The sequence below is a fragment of the Myripristis murdjan genome, chromosome 24 (genome assembly GCF_902150065.1).
Source record: "Myripristis murdjan chromosome 24, fMyrMur1.1, whole genome shotgun sequence".
NCBI classification, from domain to species: domain Eukaryota; kingdom Metazoa; phylum Chordata; class Actinopteri; order Holocentriformes; family Holocentridae; genus Myripristis; species Myripristis murdjan.
Genome location: NC_044003.1, coordinates 30301987 through 30322312, shown reverse-complemented (window position 1 = coordinate 30322312; position 20326 = coordinate 30301987). Strand labels below are relative to the sequence as shown.

Sequence of the window (20326 nt, the reverse complement as noted above, 5' to 3'; positions counted from 1 at the left end):
ATGAACAAAAGTTGATTTATAATGAGAGGATGGCAGTATGTGTGCGCCGCTCACCTGTCAGATCCGGCAGACCTGACCGGGTGGGCGCGGCACCTGTAAGCATCAAGCCGGTGCCGCGGCCGGCCCGCCTGATGCTGACCGGTGGCTTTTTTTTTTTTTTTTTTTTTATACAAACAAGATTTTGTCCATATAAAAAGTATTTTTCCAAAAAAGGTATTTGTGCAGGTGTTGGCGCCCCTGCTCTGGGAGGGGCGCGTGTAGCCGCCAGAGGGGCACCGGTAGCGGCCGTTATCGCTTGGAAGTTCTCGCTGCGAGCGCGCGCACGCGCGCGCGCGCGGCTTGAACGGAAGGGCGCAAGGCAGTAATTTCGCCCGGGGCGGCAACATGGTCAGAACCGCCACTGAGTATATGTAACATTTTCATCAAAGCAAGACTTACAAAACCTGGAATTCTGTAGTTTTTTAGTTTTGGACTCCTGTCCAAAACTAAAAATGTGGTGCATGGTCTGAGCCAACAGCTTCACACACACGGAGAAGCCAAACTCTGGATTTATAGTCTTGTTTATAAATCACTGTTTATAAATAATTAAAGAATCACACCCACAGGTAGAAATGGAATCTGCAAATAGCAGTACGGAATACATATCAATACCAAGGCAATAATAAATATAAATGCCAGAGCACAAACACCTTTTTGCAAACACCAAAGCACAAATATATTTTATATATATGTATGAATAATTCAGTGGCCCAAGATTTGGTACTTGGCTACCATAACTTCCCCATTCTACAACACAAAACCCTATCCCAGGACAGTGTCCATGAAAACTGCTTTGCAAAATCCAGCACGCAGAATTGGCCAATACCTCATGCTAAGGTCTGAAACAAGCCAAAGCTCACTCTCGTGTCAATGCAAATCTCACATGAGAAATTTTCATTATTCAGCATTTCATAAAGGGTATGCTTGATGAACTCCATCACTTCTCTTTATTAATACACTCATCTTTCGCAGGATATGACCTGCAGGGTAGCTTCTAATGACTTTCTGCTCTCACTTCCTGATAGGGTGACACAAATGTCACAGACACTACTGCCGATCAAGCCTCGCTAATTACTTTATTACTTCAACGGGCGACAGGATGCCAAATTAGCTTCACACCACTGGGTGCCCCGGGAGGACAAAGGAGACACTCCTGCTCTCTAATATGGGGTTACTCTCACTTCTATTTTTACAGGATAAATGTTACCAAACAGACAACCCACCACACACACTCAGCTCACAGTGGGAATAGTTATGCAACAGGCGGCTCATGTTAGAATATAATCACAAAAAGCAGACATGATAACTAATAGTGTGAACAAATGTGCCATTTTTTTCCCCAACTGCCTCCACCTTTTCTACACGGAATCCTATGGGAAGTAACCACATTGTGATTGCACAGCAGCTGCTCTTTAAAGGGATATTTCACCCATTTTGAAAAATGTGTTATTTCCCTCCCCCCCCAGTTGTTCTATTGGACAGTAGTGGTGCTATCTTCCTCTCATTGCTACTGAGTGTTGGATACTGGCTGGATGCTCCAACTGTTAGCCTCCTGCCATTGAGCTGGTCTTCCCCCCAGCTAACATTCTTAAAAATAACAGCCTTAATCTACTACATATAAAGAAGCAGCTAGCCACAACACAACTTACCAGCTATCTTTTAGTACTTTTTAGTACTAGAATGTTGTTATTTTTGTCTTCCAACATGTGGAAATGTGCTCAATAAAGAAATCAAATGATAGCAAACTCAAGCAATTTACTTCTGTCTTTGCGGTGGCTGCTGCTACTGGAGAGCAGAAGTTACCAGATCGTACTTGATATTAATAGCAGGAATATCCAGTTATAAATAGAAGCGACACTGATGTTGAACCTATTTGAGTGGATTTAGACATTAATTTCTGAAGAATGTTATCCAGGGGGCAGTCCACTTCTATGGCAGGAGGCTGACCAGTCTGGAATTATGTGCAGTTGTCCCAAATTGCAAATCCTGTCCTGTTTGTCCCAGAAAAGTAGACCAAACCTTGATTCGTTTTGATTAGTTATAACCCAGTACAACGGTAGCTACTGATGATTGTGAAACATTATTTTGGTGATGCCCACAGACAGGCACTGTTTCAGGCAGCCATGGAGAAGGAGTGTTCATGTTCACGAACGAAAACAATATATTTTAGTGTTAAGTTTTGATTTTCAGGTGTTTTACTGTTATTCGTGACTACGCCCACTCCCAACTCCCCTGTCTCGAATTTCACCCGCTCTCATCTGGTCACTCTAAGGCTAACAGTTAGCATTTGGAGCATCCAGCACTCAGTAACAATGAGAGGAAGATAACACCACTACTGTCCTACAGAACAGCTAGGGGCGAAGTGAAATAATATCACATTTTTCAAAATGGGTGAACTATCGCTTCACTAAGGCAGCGGTTAATCCTCCTACCACAGAGGACCAAGAGTCTGCTGATTTCCAGTCCCCACTCCCTACAGCAGGTGATTTCACTGATTAGCTCCTACACTCTGCTTGAGCATGTGGTAATTATTGAAATCAGCTGCTGTGGTGTTTGATTGGAGGGAAACCCTCAGCCCTCCATGGCACATGATTGGATACCAGAACACTGAGGCTCTGAAAATGTGTTTGTTCAGGTCCATTCACAGCACCCACATGTCTAAAAGCATGAGGGCAAGTCAGCACCTTTATTATACAAATGTTCAGAGATTCAGTCATTAGCGGGGGGCAGTACCCACAGATACACTTACATGTACAATAATTATCAATAAATACAATATTCAGAAAGGTTTTGTCTTTTTATACATCAGAAACCACAGGAGGGGACGGAAACTTCCCGGCTGTGAAGATTATCCAGCAAGAGAATATATAATAATATTTAAGCTTGTTTCTTCCTCAGGGAGATCAAACAGGCAGACATATACAAAACAAACAAACACAAACAGTTGGTTACAACTGGATTAATTCTGCCGCTCTCTAAGATTTTAGATAACTAAAGCACTACACTGATTTTTTGTGCAGATAAATTGAAAAGATGGATTAGAGGAAATGCATTTACTTTCCACAATACCATCAGACACTCCATTATTGAGATGTAATATATAGTTATAAAATAAATGTAAGTTACAAAAACATCATTTTCTTCTCTCCTTTTCGCTCACAGCCCGTCACATAGTGAAAACGGAATCACTCACGGGTCAGTTTCACACCTCAGAGCTCATCATTTACAGTGCACAGTGAACTAAAAACTACTAACACACAAAGTCAAGTGTCTCAAGTGATTTTGCCCTATTGGGACCCTATTTCGGTTGCGCCGGTTTCAAAGGGTTACACTGTTTAGATGTCATACTCTGTCCCTGACAAACCTTGATGAGATGAAACCAGAAATAAGAAAATGCTAAAAATGTACCCTCGTACATTTTCTACAATCCAACAATTTGTAGCGAACTGAAGTGAATTCATGTGAGAAAGCAGTGTTGTAGGTGACACGCAGCAACCTTCATGGCCTGTACTCTTGTTTTAAAGTGTAATTGCAGTGGACAATAAAAGCCGCCTGCTAAGCTCATTAATTGATGCTGGGAGAGAGGAAGGACAACACAACATTCAAGCAAGCCACTTCATTAGCTTCAGCTGAGCACGCAGACTTGATTTGCGTTAATGGAGACTCCTTCTCGGTGACTTTAGGGAAAGCAAAAGTGTCTGCCGATGCAAGGCTAATCACTGGCTACAGGATTTTTTTTTTTTTTTTTCATCATTGAACTGTGAGGATGAGTCGTTATTTTCCCCCTGCATCTATCTTGCCAGGTTGTAAAGGCAACTGCAACGAAACCCCGGGATGCTAAAGTGCCTCTGGGCTCAGAAGTAATGAAAGGAATGAGTGGCATTTTTACATCACATCTATGCAAGTGAAAGTGCTATTATAAAATCTCATCGCTCAAATCAAAAGTATTTAAACCATAATATAATCAAAGAAGTGTTTCTGTTTCTTAGGTTCCAGCTGCTCAGGGTGGCTCCCTGGAGATCTGGTCTCCACACTTAAAAAAATGAGACGCTAAGTGGGAGAAAAAATGGAGGGAGCTGGGGACCTTAATTAAAGTTCCCAGCCACACCATCAATCATTACTGAATCTTTCTCATGCCCAGGTACCGACAGTTGTCCAGTCAACAGCGTAGATAAGATGGTTTCAGTTCATTTCCTTGACAAATTGCATAGAGGCAAAAGGTGGAAAATAGATGCCCAGCCTCAGGAGCCTCAATACTCTACATCCAATTAAAACTCTCCACACACATGACCCGTTCAGCCCTGTGCATGAATCAATTTGTGAATATGAATCAAATAAAGCCAGGAGAGCACACTGAGAGTGAGCAAAGTTAAATTAATTGTATACTGCTTATATACTTGGAATAGTTAAAATAGATCAATAATTGAGTGGTTTTCTTGTTGACTTTGACAAACAGAAGCCAAAAGGATAGGAACATGTCTATTTTTCATTTTTATTTAATTTCATTTTAATTATAAAATGCTTTGCCTTTGACACTTTGGACATTTATTTTAGCTACCTGACCTTAACCCTAAACCAAACCAAAGTTGTTTTACTTGCCTACTCTCCACCTTTAGCTAACATTCTCTTGTGGTAAACAGGTGAAAATAGCACAACAAATTTGAGGTATTATCCAATTCACAGTAAGGGAATGTAATCTTTACATGAATTCGCAATACATACACCCTGTTTCAGACTTTGTACTTGTCTCCTCTTTAACCTCAGCAAAATATATGCCTGCTGCTTGTGCATACTAACAGTTACCACAGAGCACTTTGTACCAATCAGGCATAATGATGAATACAAACAGTACAGCAAGCAATTATGCCCTGCTTACATTAACAAGCACCGATCCAGATGACATCAGCAAAACAGCAACTGGGAGCAGCATCATATCGGAAATCAAAGCAGTCAAGACAACTTTAATTCCATAATGCACCATCAGAGTACCATGAATTTCATCAAACTGCCACAGAAATATCACTATACTGCTACTGGAATGCAGGAAATGAACATCGAAAGCCTTTGAATTATGCCTTTGCGTCATCAGTATAAATCTGCTGCCTAAGCACCAGTAATTTCCCAAACAAGCAGTGAAATCGAGTTATCACAACACTGTGCATTTTCAGATTGGAGAATGAACTCTGACAGGATCGTCGTGATGTGAAATGAAGCCCAACAGCTCACTGAACAGACTCATTTGACAAGATCTGTTGGGAAGAGCCAGATGAGCTGTCAAGCTAGGTGTGTGTGTGTGCGTGCACGTGTGCGTGCGTGTGTGTGTGTGTGTGTGTGTGTGTGTGTGTGTGTGAGAGAGAGAGAGAGAGAGAGAGAGAGCATCTTGTGTGCGTGCTGTTGCTTTTATTATGAAGCTCTTGCAGCTGGAGCTGACAGCGTGGAAAAGACAATGGGGAGGGAAGCATGTTAGTGTGAAGTGAATGAATTTATGATGACGCCTGAGATCTTCCACTGAGATTGATCACGACCTCTCGATTATGCAGTAACTAAGAACAAATGAGCACAGGCTGTTGGGAATCATATTCCTCTCATATTGGAACAGGTCTCTTTAACTTCCTCACACTAAAGTTCCTGTCAAACCAATCATCTTTATGGAAGTGACGTCACAGTACTGACAAGTGATCTTTGGTGCAATGTAAAAACACTAGAGCAGTCGCCACTGAGCACAAAACACAAAGTTAAATGTAGCGGCACGGGAAGCGGAGGTGGTAGAGGTGGCAGCCTTCCCGAAAATGATTGCAGGCTATCTTGTCGTATATTTGATGTCATTCTGACTTGCAGCTCACACAAGATTTTTGAAGGCAAGAAAAAAAATAAAGCTGGGCTTTATGAATCCTACAAAGGCAAAATTATTACGCATTATCAGCTACATGTGCACCAAGTCTCACATCTCTACGATAAATGGGACAGCAGAACTGAGCCTCTGCCATTGGGATCTTATTAGAACACCTCCCTATGGCCAACAAACGAACAAACAAACAAACAATAAATAAATAAACAAATAAATAAATAAAGTACATTGCAGATTACCATTTCAAAGATCCAACACACAATTTTTCTCTAAAACTGGCAATTGGAAGTCTAGTGACACCTAGTGGCAGTATATAGCGAAGCCTCTACAGTGTCTCCCTATAGTGTTGTGCTGAGTCACGTGAGCTAAACATGTCGGCCTCAAGATAGGGCAACTGGCACTGTGCATAATAACATATATTTCTCTAAGCCAAAAAAATGACTTGAATCATCATATATATAAATTCTATTTTTTTATTTTAGGTCCAAACATCACTGATCGGTCCTTTAAACAAATGCTTGCCTTTACATGGTTCAAGTGCGCAACATTTCCTTTGCTCTGTATGCAGTGATAGCTATCATAACACAGGGCTCCTAAACACATCTGGAAAACATTCTGCATCCACATTTGGAACAGTTTCGTTGTATAACAATATATGCTCACCACCAAATTATTAAAATATCATTTACATTTTTTGTATTTTTTTAGTAATTCGTTAATTTTTTTTAGCATTATTTAAGCAGGTCTAATGTTACCAGTAGCCGTCAGAGAAAGTGAACTTCTTTGGTTTTTGCTTCCATTTCACAGAGTGACACATGAGTTACTGTGGCTCTCTAGCTGGGTTGTCAAAAAGTGAGTAATGACCAGTCAGCCTTACCGATGGTGGTGATGACAGTGCCGGCAAAGAAGAACGAAGAGCTGAGATCCCACAGGCTCGTTTGATTGGACGAATTTCCTGAAGGGTTCACACCTGCTCGGATGGCGGAAACCACTTGCTAGAGAGGAAAAGGGGAGGCGGAAAAAAAAAAGTTTCAAACTTCACATACATTTATGCACATCATGTAGAGCACTATTTCTCACCGGCATCGTGTCATGAAGTGGTCGGAGGGAGATGAGAAAATTAGTTGTGTGCATCAGATCTTCTGGGGAATAGATACCAGCGAAGATAGACATCCAACCCAAAACCAATTAAAAGCCATGACAAACAACAAGGAGTGTCTGTCTGTCACCTTCATTAATTGTCTGGGGTCAGGGAGCACAGATGTCATTGAGAGAATTTTAAAAACTTACCTCCCTAAAGAGAGACACCAGTCATAGCGGCAGAGAGTCATAAACTATTGAGACATTGAACCCTACAGGTGGTGAAATTGTGCTGATTGGTCTGGCCGGCCTGACTGACATTTTGTGTGTGGTTGTGTGTGTGTGTGTGTGTGTTTGTTTCTTTGTTAAGGGGGCACTAGGCGTGACAGGGATCAATCTGTCTCTGTCTGAGTGTGACAGATGCCAGGTGGCTGCACGGGGGAATAAAACAGCAATGTGTGCTCAGTCACTCTGAGCTCCACTCTTATCACAAGAGACAGCAGAGCGAAGCGGTCAACAAGAGGAAAAACACACTCCTACATGCACAGGAGATGCAGAGCCAAACAGCGGAAAAAAGAGCATCCGAGCCAGAAAGCTACAGCTGCAATTTTGCAACTTGCATCTGTTGACAGAGCATGTCTGCTGCCTACCTCCTGCACGCAGAAAATACCAGGCACTTGAGATGCCATATGCTCTATCATAATCACATCACATCATCACGATATATCTAAACATAACCAATTATGCGGATGAGGTCATTACTTAAACGAATTAGCATATTAATTAGCACCTATTTCAACATACTTGGTGAGGTTTCCAGTCTGCCATGATCTTGGCTAGATGGGATGGAGCTCAAGCTGTCAATAGTGCAAAAAATGAAACAGCAATAGCTCTGTCAAAACACAATGACAAAGACACCTAGAATCATTCAAAGCTCTGTGGGTGATAGAGCTGTATTGGGAACTGTTTCCTGCTGGAGAACACCAGCAAATTCCACAGGCAGACTGGAAACCTCACCAAATCACACAGATGGATGGAAGATTATACCACAGGTAAGCAGACATTTTTTTTTTTTTTAAATTTATTTTTACCTTTGTGTCAACTGTTCTGTTAACTCCGTATCTTTAGCATTAGGGAGTTATAGTATTTCTCAGCAAATTATTTTTTTTCTGATGGAAATTTATGTGACAAGGTTTTCCAGAATTCACAAGAATGTGATGTGCTTATAGACAGCAAAACAGGTGTTACCATGACAACATAATGTCTCATGCACTGTAGTGGCAAGAATAAAACTGAGCATGATAACACAAGCCTCACCTTACATGTCTTGTCTTTACTAACCCTCTCAGTTACTTAAAATACCACAGCACTGACTGTCAGCGTTTTGCCTGTTTACTGCAATTTCCCCACATTTTCCATTACAACAAACCACTTTACAAATCACGCAGGGGTACTGAAGATTTCACAACATATAATCAAAATATCTCGATTTTCAGATTTGAATTTTTGTTTGAAACAGCGACCTTATGTTCTACTTCCACTGTTCACATTCATCTCCATTCATAAACCACAGAACTGATAATTGGCCATGTAAAGCAAGTAAAGTAAAGCACTCTGCCCAATTTCAAGTCATCAAAACACAACAATGCTACTGCTTTTATGAAAACTAATATGGATGACTTTATTATGGTGATTTTACAACAAACAACAAAAATGCAAAATTACTGGTGTGGTCCTTTAACTTTGACACTGAACTGCTTGTTTCCTTTGCACTGTGTAAGAACTGTACAAACTTTGAGATATGGCAGATAAAATGACACACTGTAGTGAGCACATCACTGGTGAATGGAAGTCTGTATAGTCTCATCATGAAGATGATGATAATAGTTGATAATTATAATGGTGATTACACAACAGTTAGTTCCAACCGAGCGATTTGATTGGACAAGAGGTATTCCATGAGGCTGATAATCAGTACAACAGCACTCTGATATTTTACTACTCTGCATCACTCCACTTTACAAGTGCTCTGTATTAACTGTTAATCATATATTCCAGTGTGATCTAAATTATAACTGGCATTAAATATGCACAGTGATTGTACAACGATGGACACATGGTCCAAGCATGATTGGAGTTAACTTTGTTGATCAGAAGAATTGGAGGAAAGACGCCTGGATATGGCTGAATTTTGCACCCACTGTGGCAGTGGCACTGGTTGTGGCTAGGGCTTCAGTTAAAATGAGGGTTGGGAAGTGCTGCCTTACAGGCAACTTTCCAGGCAAAAAAGTGCCATGAGTGGAAAGGTTTCTATGGAGGAAACCTAAAGCAAGCTACCCTGTGGTTGGGAAATTGTTGTAAAATGTTCAATTCAGTTGAAGTTTGAAATCTGATGGAATTATTTGTGTTGGTGCAATCCAAACATTGATTAGATAAATAAATCATAATCTGTTGTGACTTATTACCATGAAGTGATTAAAAAAAAATTGTACAACTGTTGTTTAAATGTAACATCACTCTCAAGGTCATGCTACTCTACTGAATCAATCAGAATGTCTGTAATTACCTTCAGCACAAGGCCGCAAGCTGGTATTAAATATAACAGCACTCCCTCTTGTGTGATTTTGCTTAATTAATAGCCTCCTGGAACAAGTGTATCTTGTATGAGTGTATGGCAATAAGAAGTGCAAACAATTCACAAAGCATGGAAACAGACAAAAGCCCATATATCAAGCTTAGGGGGCTTCCACACCCCTGCTGTGGTTTGTCTGGACAGATGTGACACCAGCTATCACTCTCAGGTATGGACTTAAACAACTGGACCAGGACCCTGTTGAGGAGGTGGTCTCTCCCAGCACCGGTACAAACCAGCTCCAGAGCAGCACACTACATTCATTACATATAATATTACATATTATAATACAAATTATCTTATATATGTATATTACATATGATGATGATGATGATAATAATAATAACAATAATAATAATAAATTATAATAATATAATAGTAATATTAAATATTATGCATGACATACATTTGAAGATGGTGGCGCACACGTACACAGCGGCCTTGCCCTGACTGAAGTGGCTATTTGTTGCACTGAAACTGTGTTGTAACGCTTGCTGTTAAATGACAGTAAAGGCATTCTATCTTCTATCTATCTTCTGTTCTATCATTTCTATCTATTCTATCTATTCTGTCTATTTGTTAACATGGAGGAACAAGGAAATATATTGGTTCAGAGTATGGCCCAAGTGAGCACTGCAGTAAAAAAGAAATGCCATGGTTGCTGATGACGCTCCATGCCTGTGTTGGAGATTGGATTGGCCAAATATGTTTGTACAATAAAGTGACACAGCAAAAAAAAAAAAAAAAAAAATTAATCTTATCTTTAAAATTTATTTATTTTTTTTTTTTTGCCATGTGAAACCAAAACAAACTGAATCAACAATGCAACAGTTATCAGTTAACAGTTATAAGAATCACGACGGATGAAGTCATGATGACTGCTGGATTGACCTGAGCTCAGCAGTGGTTTGTCTGCCGTTTGGACCCAGATTCCAATGTTAGAAGATCTCTGGGACCTTTCTGGCTAAATAAATAAATAAACAAACAAACGAACAAACAAACTTTGAAAGCTGCTTCTGGCTAGTACAATGCACGCCGCTGCAGTAAGATGTGGTTTCAAGGCACTAAAGCCACAGAATCATTACTGAGACAAATGGGTAGAGAGAAGATGAAGAAAAGCAGCTCGGAGATGAAAGCAGGGGTCTCTGCCACACAGCAGACACTAATAAATTGCTGAGGAAACACTATTGAGTTAGTGCTCTTATTTCCCAAGATACCTACAAAATCCTTTTACCATAAATAGAATTTTACCATTTTTGGGGGAGGTTTGCAAGAAGGAGTTTACTTGTAACTGCTTGTTTTCTAAGGAATTTGCCTGGATAGGACTATGCAATTATGCACTAATTATAGAGGAAATGGTGAAAGAGCTCAACTGGTGGAGTTTATAAATATGAGGTAATTTCTTTGGGAGCTTCAAAGAAAAACAATCCATCACATTAGTAATTACATAGAAAAAAAAAGGCTGAGCAAGAGGCTGTTGTTATAAGTGAGTTGGGGGCTTTAAAAAAAATTCTATCCATTATTTGTAATTACAAAAAATCCTCACAAGGGCAGGAAAATCATACATGCATGTGCACACCAACAGACTCAAAAGAGTCACTGCAAAGTCAGACCTTTTCATTAACCCTGGTGCAACACTAAGGGTTAATTCATCAAGGATGCCACAATTTAGCGCCTGGAGAGCAACATTTTACATCACAACAGTCACACAATCTCTAAGGTGACCTACCAATGCTCCGCCACTAACACTTGTGGCAGAAAGAGCCGTCAGACAGCAACTATGAAAGGTTATCAAAATCATGTCACATGTCTCTGTTTGCAAGACAAGCTTTTGTTCTTTGTTTTTGTAACATTTTCATTGGTGGAACTGGTAACAGGTGGCAGGTGAGGACAGCGCAGTGCAGGTGTAGCTTTATCCACCGACCACAGGCTGCTGGTCAGCTCTCAGCTCTGATGGGCCCACACAGTGGAGAGGAGAAACTGTCCCAACAATGCAACCACTACAAACACATCTCACACTGTGAATAAATAACTTGCACATGAGGAAAAGTATTACAGGTTTGAGTATTTAACACGAGTTGCATCACTTTTACAGGCTTTATGCACGCTGTGTCCCTGCATAAAGCATACAGAAGTGAAGGGGAAAAATTGTGACTGTAATGTCGTAATGACAATTTACGTCCACACGCAAAACGATTTGACCAAGATCTGTGCCTCACAGTTAAAGCTTGTGTAGGTAACATTTTTCCCTCATAATTTTGACAAACCACCATTACATAATGACGGTCCAATGCAAACTAAATGCTCTGAAAAAAAAAAAAAAAAAAAAAAAAAAAATCTGGGTTTCTGAGCTGCTCCTGGAGGTGTAATCTTACTTGTTAAAATCTGATCTAATCACCTCAACAACGTGTTGTGATCTCAGTCCAATTAGAGCCTGTGCACACCTTGGCTACAGTAAAGAGGCTTAGCTTACCATAGCTACGGCTCACCAGTTCCTGCTTCCTCATCGCATTGGCACCAGAGCCACAGGCACGAGTTTGTACGTGGGTGGGTGCAACTCGGACGAGGCTCTGAATCTCAGGGGGCTGCTGTTTGAGCTGCTTGTTTGAGTTCAAATTCAGAAGTCTGCCCACTCTACAAAGCTCTAAAGCTGCGATATGACTGTTGAACGTGATGTGTGAGAGCTGTAATGGATGGCTGATGGATCAAAAATTGCAGGGTGAGGAGCTAATCTATGACAGCAAGCTTAACGATGACACCGTAGGTCGAAAAGTGGAGAGATGAGGGCTGATGCTTCGTTCATTTACTAGGAAAGGACAGACAACAGCTACAAGTCTGTGAGTAAGAGTGAGAAGGCTTAGCCAGAAAGAGAAAATGAAAAACACCAGTCTACTATGGTCACACATTTGCACACACAAATATAAAGGTGGCTGTCCGTGCAAAAACTGCAATGCTTCTGACACTATCATGAAAAGCAATCACTTCACAGACCTGGTATCGGGTGAGAAGTTTCATATTAAGTCAAATATAACGTGTCATATAAAGAATGTATAGAATGTAAAGAATCTACTATGCTGCCCGTGTCTTGAGATACTGCAAAGGTTGGAAATTCAGTTGAGAATTAGAATTTCAGAACATGTAAGTCTAGCATCAGACACCAAGATACCTCTCCAGTTACTTAATTGCCACTTTATGGAAAGCAATCCTTCAGTCAGTCAACTCCACTGTATTGACATGGAAAACGTTACTCTACCACACAGAGCTGGTAATGTAGATAAACTACAATGTGAAGCCTATTGAAGCTGCATATTGAATGTTGAATTATGTCTCCAACCAATTTAAAGTAAGATTTTAATATCCTGATGTCCCTATTGTAGTATCTCACACTTTTAAGAATTGTTATTCCTTAAAGGATAGGTAGGGATGCATATAAATCTATGTAAATATGACAGGCTATATGAGTTCATCTATAGTGGTTTATAGCTTCGCAGATGTAACCAATGGGTTTGATACTTTAGGTGCAGCCTCCTGACACAGGTCTGGAACCGCTCTCATTCATGGGGGAAGATTTGATCAGAATCTGTGTTACAAATTCTCTGATAACATTTTCAGTGACACAAATTAGCTATTGTTGCAGTGATGCCTGATGTTGTAATCAGTTTTTTTAATCTTCTCTCTCAGCCCCTAATCACTCCCAAATTAAAGCAGCTCACACCCTGGAAATGAAATCCTCAAACCCCACATCGCCAGTCCCTTCAAGAACTTTATTGAGACAGTCATGCACTCAGGCAGGCCCGGTTCAAACCGTCCCCACAGCCAAAGCGGACATATTAATGCACTCTTCTGGCGGACTGCTCTGTGCATATATGACTGCAATAAAATAGGATGGAATAATGTCAAGAGCACAAAGGCTGTCTCTTGGCTGAGGCAAACAGGTTGAGGCTGGGAAAGCCTGACTCCCTCTGTCTGAGCTTTCCACACCGCATACTTTCTTAATTACTCCCTTTGAGGGATATCTCCTCTTGGTCCTTTGCTGAAGCAGATGCACTGGCTTTTGATCACTGGATTCTTGCAGTGGTGTGCGTGCGTGTGTGTGTGTGTGTGTGTGTGTGTGTGTGTCTATACATAATTGAGCGTGTGGATGATACCTGGATTGGAGCTGTGTGCATCAATAAATCATCAGAGAGAAACCGTTGCTTGAAGGTTTGCTGAACTTATGAAACAATAGCTGATTGGTGATGAACAATAGTGATGGATGTTAACGGCAGACATGGCAGCAGTGTAGCGGCAGCCTCCAGCCTGTAAAGTGCGTGAGCGCGCATGCATAACTAGCTCACATCCAGCCTGATAATGTTGGGGAAATATTACTTTTAAGTGCCTATCAGCACAAGTCTGAAGCACACATGCCAAGCGCCGAGATTTCCTGAGCTTTTGAAAAAGAAAATCCTTGAACCCTGCATCAATTCACAGCTCTTCAATTTCTATCTATAGTCCAGGCCTACGTTATGCAACTGCTGTGGTTCCATTTTTTGAAATGTTTTGATTTCTCATGTGTGGTTTTGTTTTGCACATCTGTGTTTTGTTTTCTGAAATGTTCTGATTTCTTAATTTTTTTTCCCCCTCTCCATTTCTCTGCCATACAAGCTAATGATCTACCCTCACGGCACTTTGTCTATGTTGTGCACAGTGCAGTATAATATATTCATTGTATGCATAACAACACATTTGAGGTACGTGTAACATGCTGTTGATGTTGGTTCCTTGTGTTGATGCTGGAACAAAGCTGAATCCTGCTCTGTACCAAAAATGGTGCTTAGCGCGCTGCCTTGCCAAGTTATGCTCAGAGCCAAGGGGAGGGTAAATATTGTAAGTAATGGTAATAATGAGAGCATGAGGAGGAGGATCACAGCACCCTGAGTCTGTAAGTAATAGAAGGCAAAGTGAAATTCACTAAATTTGCCCCTGACACCAGGACATCAGCATCCAGCAGGTATCCATGTGAGTCCAGAGGCGATGAGGCGTCATAGGCGTCACCATGGCTGGACAGGGGTGTAGATTTATAGGACAAGGGAGACAATCCCCCTTCAATACTGAGACAAGGATGAACTTTCTGCCATTAATTATATCTGCTTTCAAAGGCACTGTCACTTTAATATATTATATAAATGTGCAGGTACTACAGAGGACAACGAATTTCTTCCTTTGTGGCCTCATCAGGGTTGGGAGGGTTACTGTCCATTACAGATCATCAGAATACATGCTCCAAAATGTGATATGTAACATATTCTATTACATTACTCAAAGCCTGTAACTGAATCCATCATTTTAGATTCATTTAGGAATACTGTGCTTTTCATAAATGTTAGCATGTTTCACAAATCGGCTGAATAAAGTAAAACGAATTTTCTTAATCTATGCTTTTTGATTCGTTTTACATTTATTTCCAGATTACCTGCAGTTGATACAGTCACTATGCCATTAAAATTTCATGGCACTAGATAAGACCTAACCACAGTGAGACCGATTCACCGTTGTTGCCAACTTAACCCAAATGTGTCACACTGTGATTTGACCTCAATTTGCCGGCTAGTGGATCTAGCTTAGGATAATGAGCACTATCCAAATAAAGAGATGAATCACTTCAAGATGTTTCTTGAGGTTTGAAGTCTTTTGATGCTGAAAAGAGTGCCACCGCTGGCTGACACAATTTTCACCGCCCTGTTATGTTTCAACCATTTTCTTGTTTGAAAAGAAAATGTTGATGTTATTTCCTGGCTGTAAAAGCATTTTGCTGGATTTCTTTCTCAGTCTTTGTGCAGCTATGTACTGATAGCGCTGGAAGCAACTCTGTGGATGTGATGGGACAATTCCACTGGAGATGGATGATCTAACTGATTAAACATTTATGAAGCCAGGAGCCAGGCCTGAAGTCAACAGGTCAGAGGAGGTTCAGAGGCCAATTGACACTCCATGGATAAAGAAAAGCTCATTCTGGAGGTGCAAAACCAAAAAATAAGTTATGACCTGTGACCAGTGGGTGTTGCCGGATGGCGGAGGACAGAGCCAATACACAGCGGAGGAATCCAGGGATAATGGATTACAGTTACTCATATTCTGTATTTAAAATACGTAATCCTGTTACATGTATTCCGTTCCTCCCAAACCCTGGTTGTCATTGGCTCCCAGTATAACATAGCCATACATGTACCATGTAGTTAGTTAAAACCCTGTGTACCATGAGGACATATACTGTATACTGACCTGGAATACTATTTTGACAATTTGTATGATAGAAATCCAAAATAACTCACAGCTTTTCACTAACTGGAAACGACACGTCCAACTTCCAACAGCAGTGCGGCCCCAATCAAAGCTGAAATGACACCTCCGCCCTTGTCTCTGGACATTAACACCACATCTTCGAGCCAAACACTGTCAGCTGTTCGTACAGGGCCTATTACCTTCATCCAAATTTAAAATGGGGCCGTTAAGGTGGGCAATGAACATTGGATCGGATTCAACAATAAAGGCCTGTCACCTTGGATCAATTTTAACATGGTCTCTGGGTCCGTGCCAACGCCACCGGCTCCACGCAATTATCACTCGATGCCAGCAAAATGGCTGCAATAGTCATAAAATCCTGCAATCACTGAGAGCCATGCTACTTTGGGAGAGAATACTAACATATGGCATCAGCTGGAGAAATCATAAAATCACATTTTGTCCCGAGCTCTACCATGTGATACATTTTGATTGGTAACACTGTTGGTTATCAATAAAGGAAAGAAGAGCTGCTTGGCTCTGATATTCCAAAAGGTAGATAAACATCAGAAAAACACACTTCCAGGACGTCTTGACTTTTACCACACACACAAAACTTCCAAGATTTTGTCTTAACAATACTGATTAATCTACACAAATTCATGCATACTCCACCTTTAGACCAAGATCTTGTATTTAAGTGGGCACATTATTAGTGGATGATACCTTATGGTTGGAATTAAGCAGTTAGATGTGTAATATTTAAATTTTAGTCTGGTTTAAGACAGATATGCATGAATTGTATATTAAAAAAAAAAAAAAAACACATTATATGCATCGTAGTCAAGGGCATTTTATCAATAAATCTGACATACAAGATGGACTGCCTATATGCTCAGGTGGAATAAATGAATACCAGTTGGGAATAGAAAATTATGTATGTACACTACATAGTTTTCATGTTATCATAAGGTTTTCAGCTGTTGTGGCGTCCACTTCCAAAGAGAATCTTAATTTTTTTTTCCTCCAACCAGCTTTATTCTGATCAAACTGGCTGCTGGTTTGAAGAGGAAAAGGGTTGAGAGGAAGGTCCAAGATTAGAGGTGACAGACAATTCAGCATCCCTTATGATTTAAAGGCCTTTAAGCTGTGGCACATTAGAGAGGTGGTGATCGTGATCAAGTGACCCATCAGGCTCGCCTCATTCTCTCAGGAGAAATGGTTTTCCTCAGCCGTGACAAGTTCAGTTAGCTGTGAGATCCATAAATCCATAAGGCATGAGTCTCAAGTCAGTGGATCTATGTTGTGAGATAGCAATCAAAAAGAACTATTACTACTCCTGATGCTACAGTTATAGAGGTTTAGGTTATAGTTCAGTCTAGAGCATATCAGATTTAGTACCACAGCTGAGATTTGAGTATTAACAAACATCTTTTGCAAAATTCTTTCATTGAACATGAATGGACAAAGCTGATCACAGCAATACACTTTCTTTGTGTTTCTAAAACTGGCTGAGTGTTAGGTGAAACCTACTGCATAACATTCTTATTATCCTGTGCTGCAAATTGAAATTTACAGAAGCTTCACAAGCAAGACAAAGGAAGGAAAATAATGCAGCCACTTGAAAGGAAACAGCTCAGACATATTTTACAATGAATATGTAGCAGATATGTGTAGTCTCTTGACTAATTGGCTGAAAATACCATCAAATTAAAACTGACATCAATACTCATGGTCACCCATTGACCCTGTGTCCACAACTTGTAATATAACTATGAAGGTTCAGCATTACACCATGCATTCCCACCCAAGTTTCAAATCTCCAAATATCAATCACAATATGTCATTCTCTATTTCACTCTCTGTGTGAGATGTTTACAAAAAATCAATCTCCATCATGGCGTCCAGAACAGCAGCAGAGGGCAGGGTATTCTCGTGTATGGTTTTAATGCTTACACCCACCTTGACGAGATCCTCCAGCTCAGAGGAGTTCACGCAGGCATGCACGGCCAAGAAGTCCAATTTTTCAGCAAGGATAGCCAGTTTCTGGGAACTCTCATGCGGCTGCTCTAGTGCTCTGAACACTGTGGCCCCGATGATGAGGTAGAGCACCACCAAGAAGAAGATGGCTGACACTGTTTTCCACCTCATGACAGTAGTCCTGGTGTCATACTCATCCTCTGGGGAGTTCAGCACCACCGGCTTGGCCGAGAAAGACAGGCGGGGTTTGGAGTTATGGACAGCAGACTTTGGGTCAAGAAGGTCAGGTGCGGCCACTGTGAGAACAGAATGCATTGCTAAGATTAGGTTGTTTTTTTTTTTTCCCACTACAAGGCCAAAGGGTCTTGGAGTGGGCTTAATCATCTGTCACATCACCCTGTTTGTTCCAGAAATATATTACCTCACCAACAGAGTGCTTCAAGGTGAGTATGGAGGCAAACATGTTGAATTTTTAGGGCACCTTAATGTCGCACTTGGCAAAGTGTGTACCATGTATCTATTCCTTATAACAGCGGCCCAGGTTCAAATCTGATTCTTTTCTCATCCCCTCTCTCTCCCCTGCCTTTCTCTCCTCTGTCACTATCAAATAAATAATCTAAAAAGGAAAAAAAAATAAATCCACTAAATACTTGATGTTGAAATCTCAGCAAAAATGTAATTTTAAACACTTGATTTAATTTTTTTTTTTTGGCATTTCTACTTTATTTGATAGTGATTGTGGAGAGAAACAGGAAAGGCAGGGGAGAGAGAGACATGCAGCACATGGCCTGGGCTGGGATTTGAACCCAGTACCCTGCAGCAAAGACTTAGCCTTAATAAGTGGTACCATGAGCTACCGTTATGCCCTGAAAAATTCATCAGGCTGAGGTTGCAGTGAGACTTGAACTCACATCACTGGATTCAAAGTCCAGAGTTCTAACCATTACACCATGGAATCACATAGCTTTCTTTTTCAAGGTTCACAAATTCAGATACAAAAAACCAAGTGTCAGATATAGAAACCTTACTGTAGTTGCTCAGAATCCATGGGTAAAATCCAGACACTAAAATTCCAGACAAAAAAAAAAAAATCCAAATAGAACAACCATGTTACCAAGGATAAGCAGTCGAGAATGACTGACTTCATGTTGCCATCCGTCAGTAATATCAGGGGTTTACAACCAGTGGTCCGCAGCCCCCATGAAGGTACTGCAGGTGGCCCCAGACCAGGCATTCCGTGATGGAGTTTGAATACTGGTGTATTTTTTTTTCACATTTCTATTGTCAATGTTTGTGAATATAAGCATTCATCCGAAGATATAACATTTAGAAAAATAGTAGAAATAATGTACAAAAATACACAATGTTGGAATGCATCATTAGTCTCCCATTCGTTTCTGGCCTGCCTCCAAAAATAGTTGATTGATTACGCTGATGAAAAAGCCTTTTTGCAAGTTTTGCTGAGAGATAAAAGTAAGAAAAGTGAGTTACTGTCCAAGAGGTGAGCTTAAATATGGAGGGAGGCTACTACTCTGCTGCCCCCCTACACACACACACACACACACACACACACACACACACACACTCACACACACACACAAACCCCAACCCCAGCAGTGGACCCCAGTTTGCTTCTTAGTCAGGATGGTGCTCCCTGGGTCACAATGAGTGGAAAAATGAGTGGAGTTATATGATCATCAGGAAACGTGATCCACCCACAGACATATTAAACCAAAGATAAACATAAAACACTGAAAACTTCAAATTAAACCAGAATACATAACGGCTTTGATTAAACCTCAAGTGGACTACCAGGTGAAATGATTATGTCATGATTAGATATTAATTGGAGCGGTTAGGTTTTATTAATATAAACCACAGGTAGCACAGGCAGGGTTGTGGTTTTGAATCTTGGACTTGCACTCTAGTTCATCTTGGTCTCAGCCACTGCTGAATTTAGACTCAGCTGATGCACACAAAAGGCATTTCACCTCCATTTCATCCCTAGAAACCACTGCATGTGAATAGCAGGAGGCTGCGGATTTGCAGATAGAGCTCTGTTTAGAGCACTCGATTATTTCATTTGCATTTGGAAAAATGTACAATGTTAGTGCCTTGAAAAGACAGAATGCAATTTGCTCGGGTACAGGTACAATAATAGATAGATAGAAAAGAGAAATACAGACAGACACATACAGAGCACATAGCATAGCATCTGTAACATATATATAACTCCCCCCACTGACTACCAGACACTACACATCCCTGCAGAATATTATCTGAAATATTAGTGATGATCAGGGATATTATATAAACCCCATGTTACTAATTATATCAATGTCTCAATAATGAGTGGCAAAGCATTAAACATTTAACAGCCACAATCCCCTTCCCCCAACAGCTTGATAGTGTAGATGTAATTATATAAGCACCAGGAGGTCCTAGACAGGCTAATAGTCTGTCTTTTACAGTAAACAATGTATGGA

At 40.7% G+C, this 20326-nt stretch overlaps 1 protein-coding gene across 1 annotated transcript in view; it reads right to left on the bottom strand.

The window, feature by feature from the left end:
• The window catches only part of kcnk2b (potassium channel, subfamily K, member 2b), a 29409-nt gene extending 11398 nt beyond the window's left edge, over positions 1 to 18011 (bottom strand). The window contains exons 1-2 of the mRNA XM_030047402.1: positions 17823 to 18011; positions 6765 to 6882 (exon numbers count right to left, since the gene is read on the bottom strand). Coding sequence (XP_029903262.1) covers positions 6765 to 6882; positions 17823 to 18011 — 307 coding nt within the window. The remainder of the gene's footprint in view (positions 1 to 6764; positions 6883 to 17822) is intronic.
• Positions 18012 to 20326: the final 2315 nt, after the last annotated feature.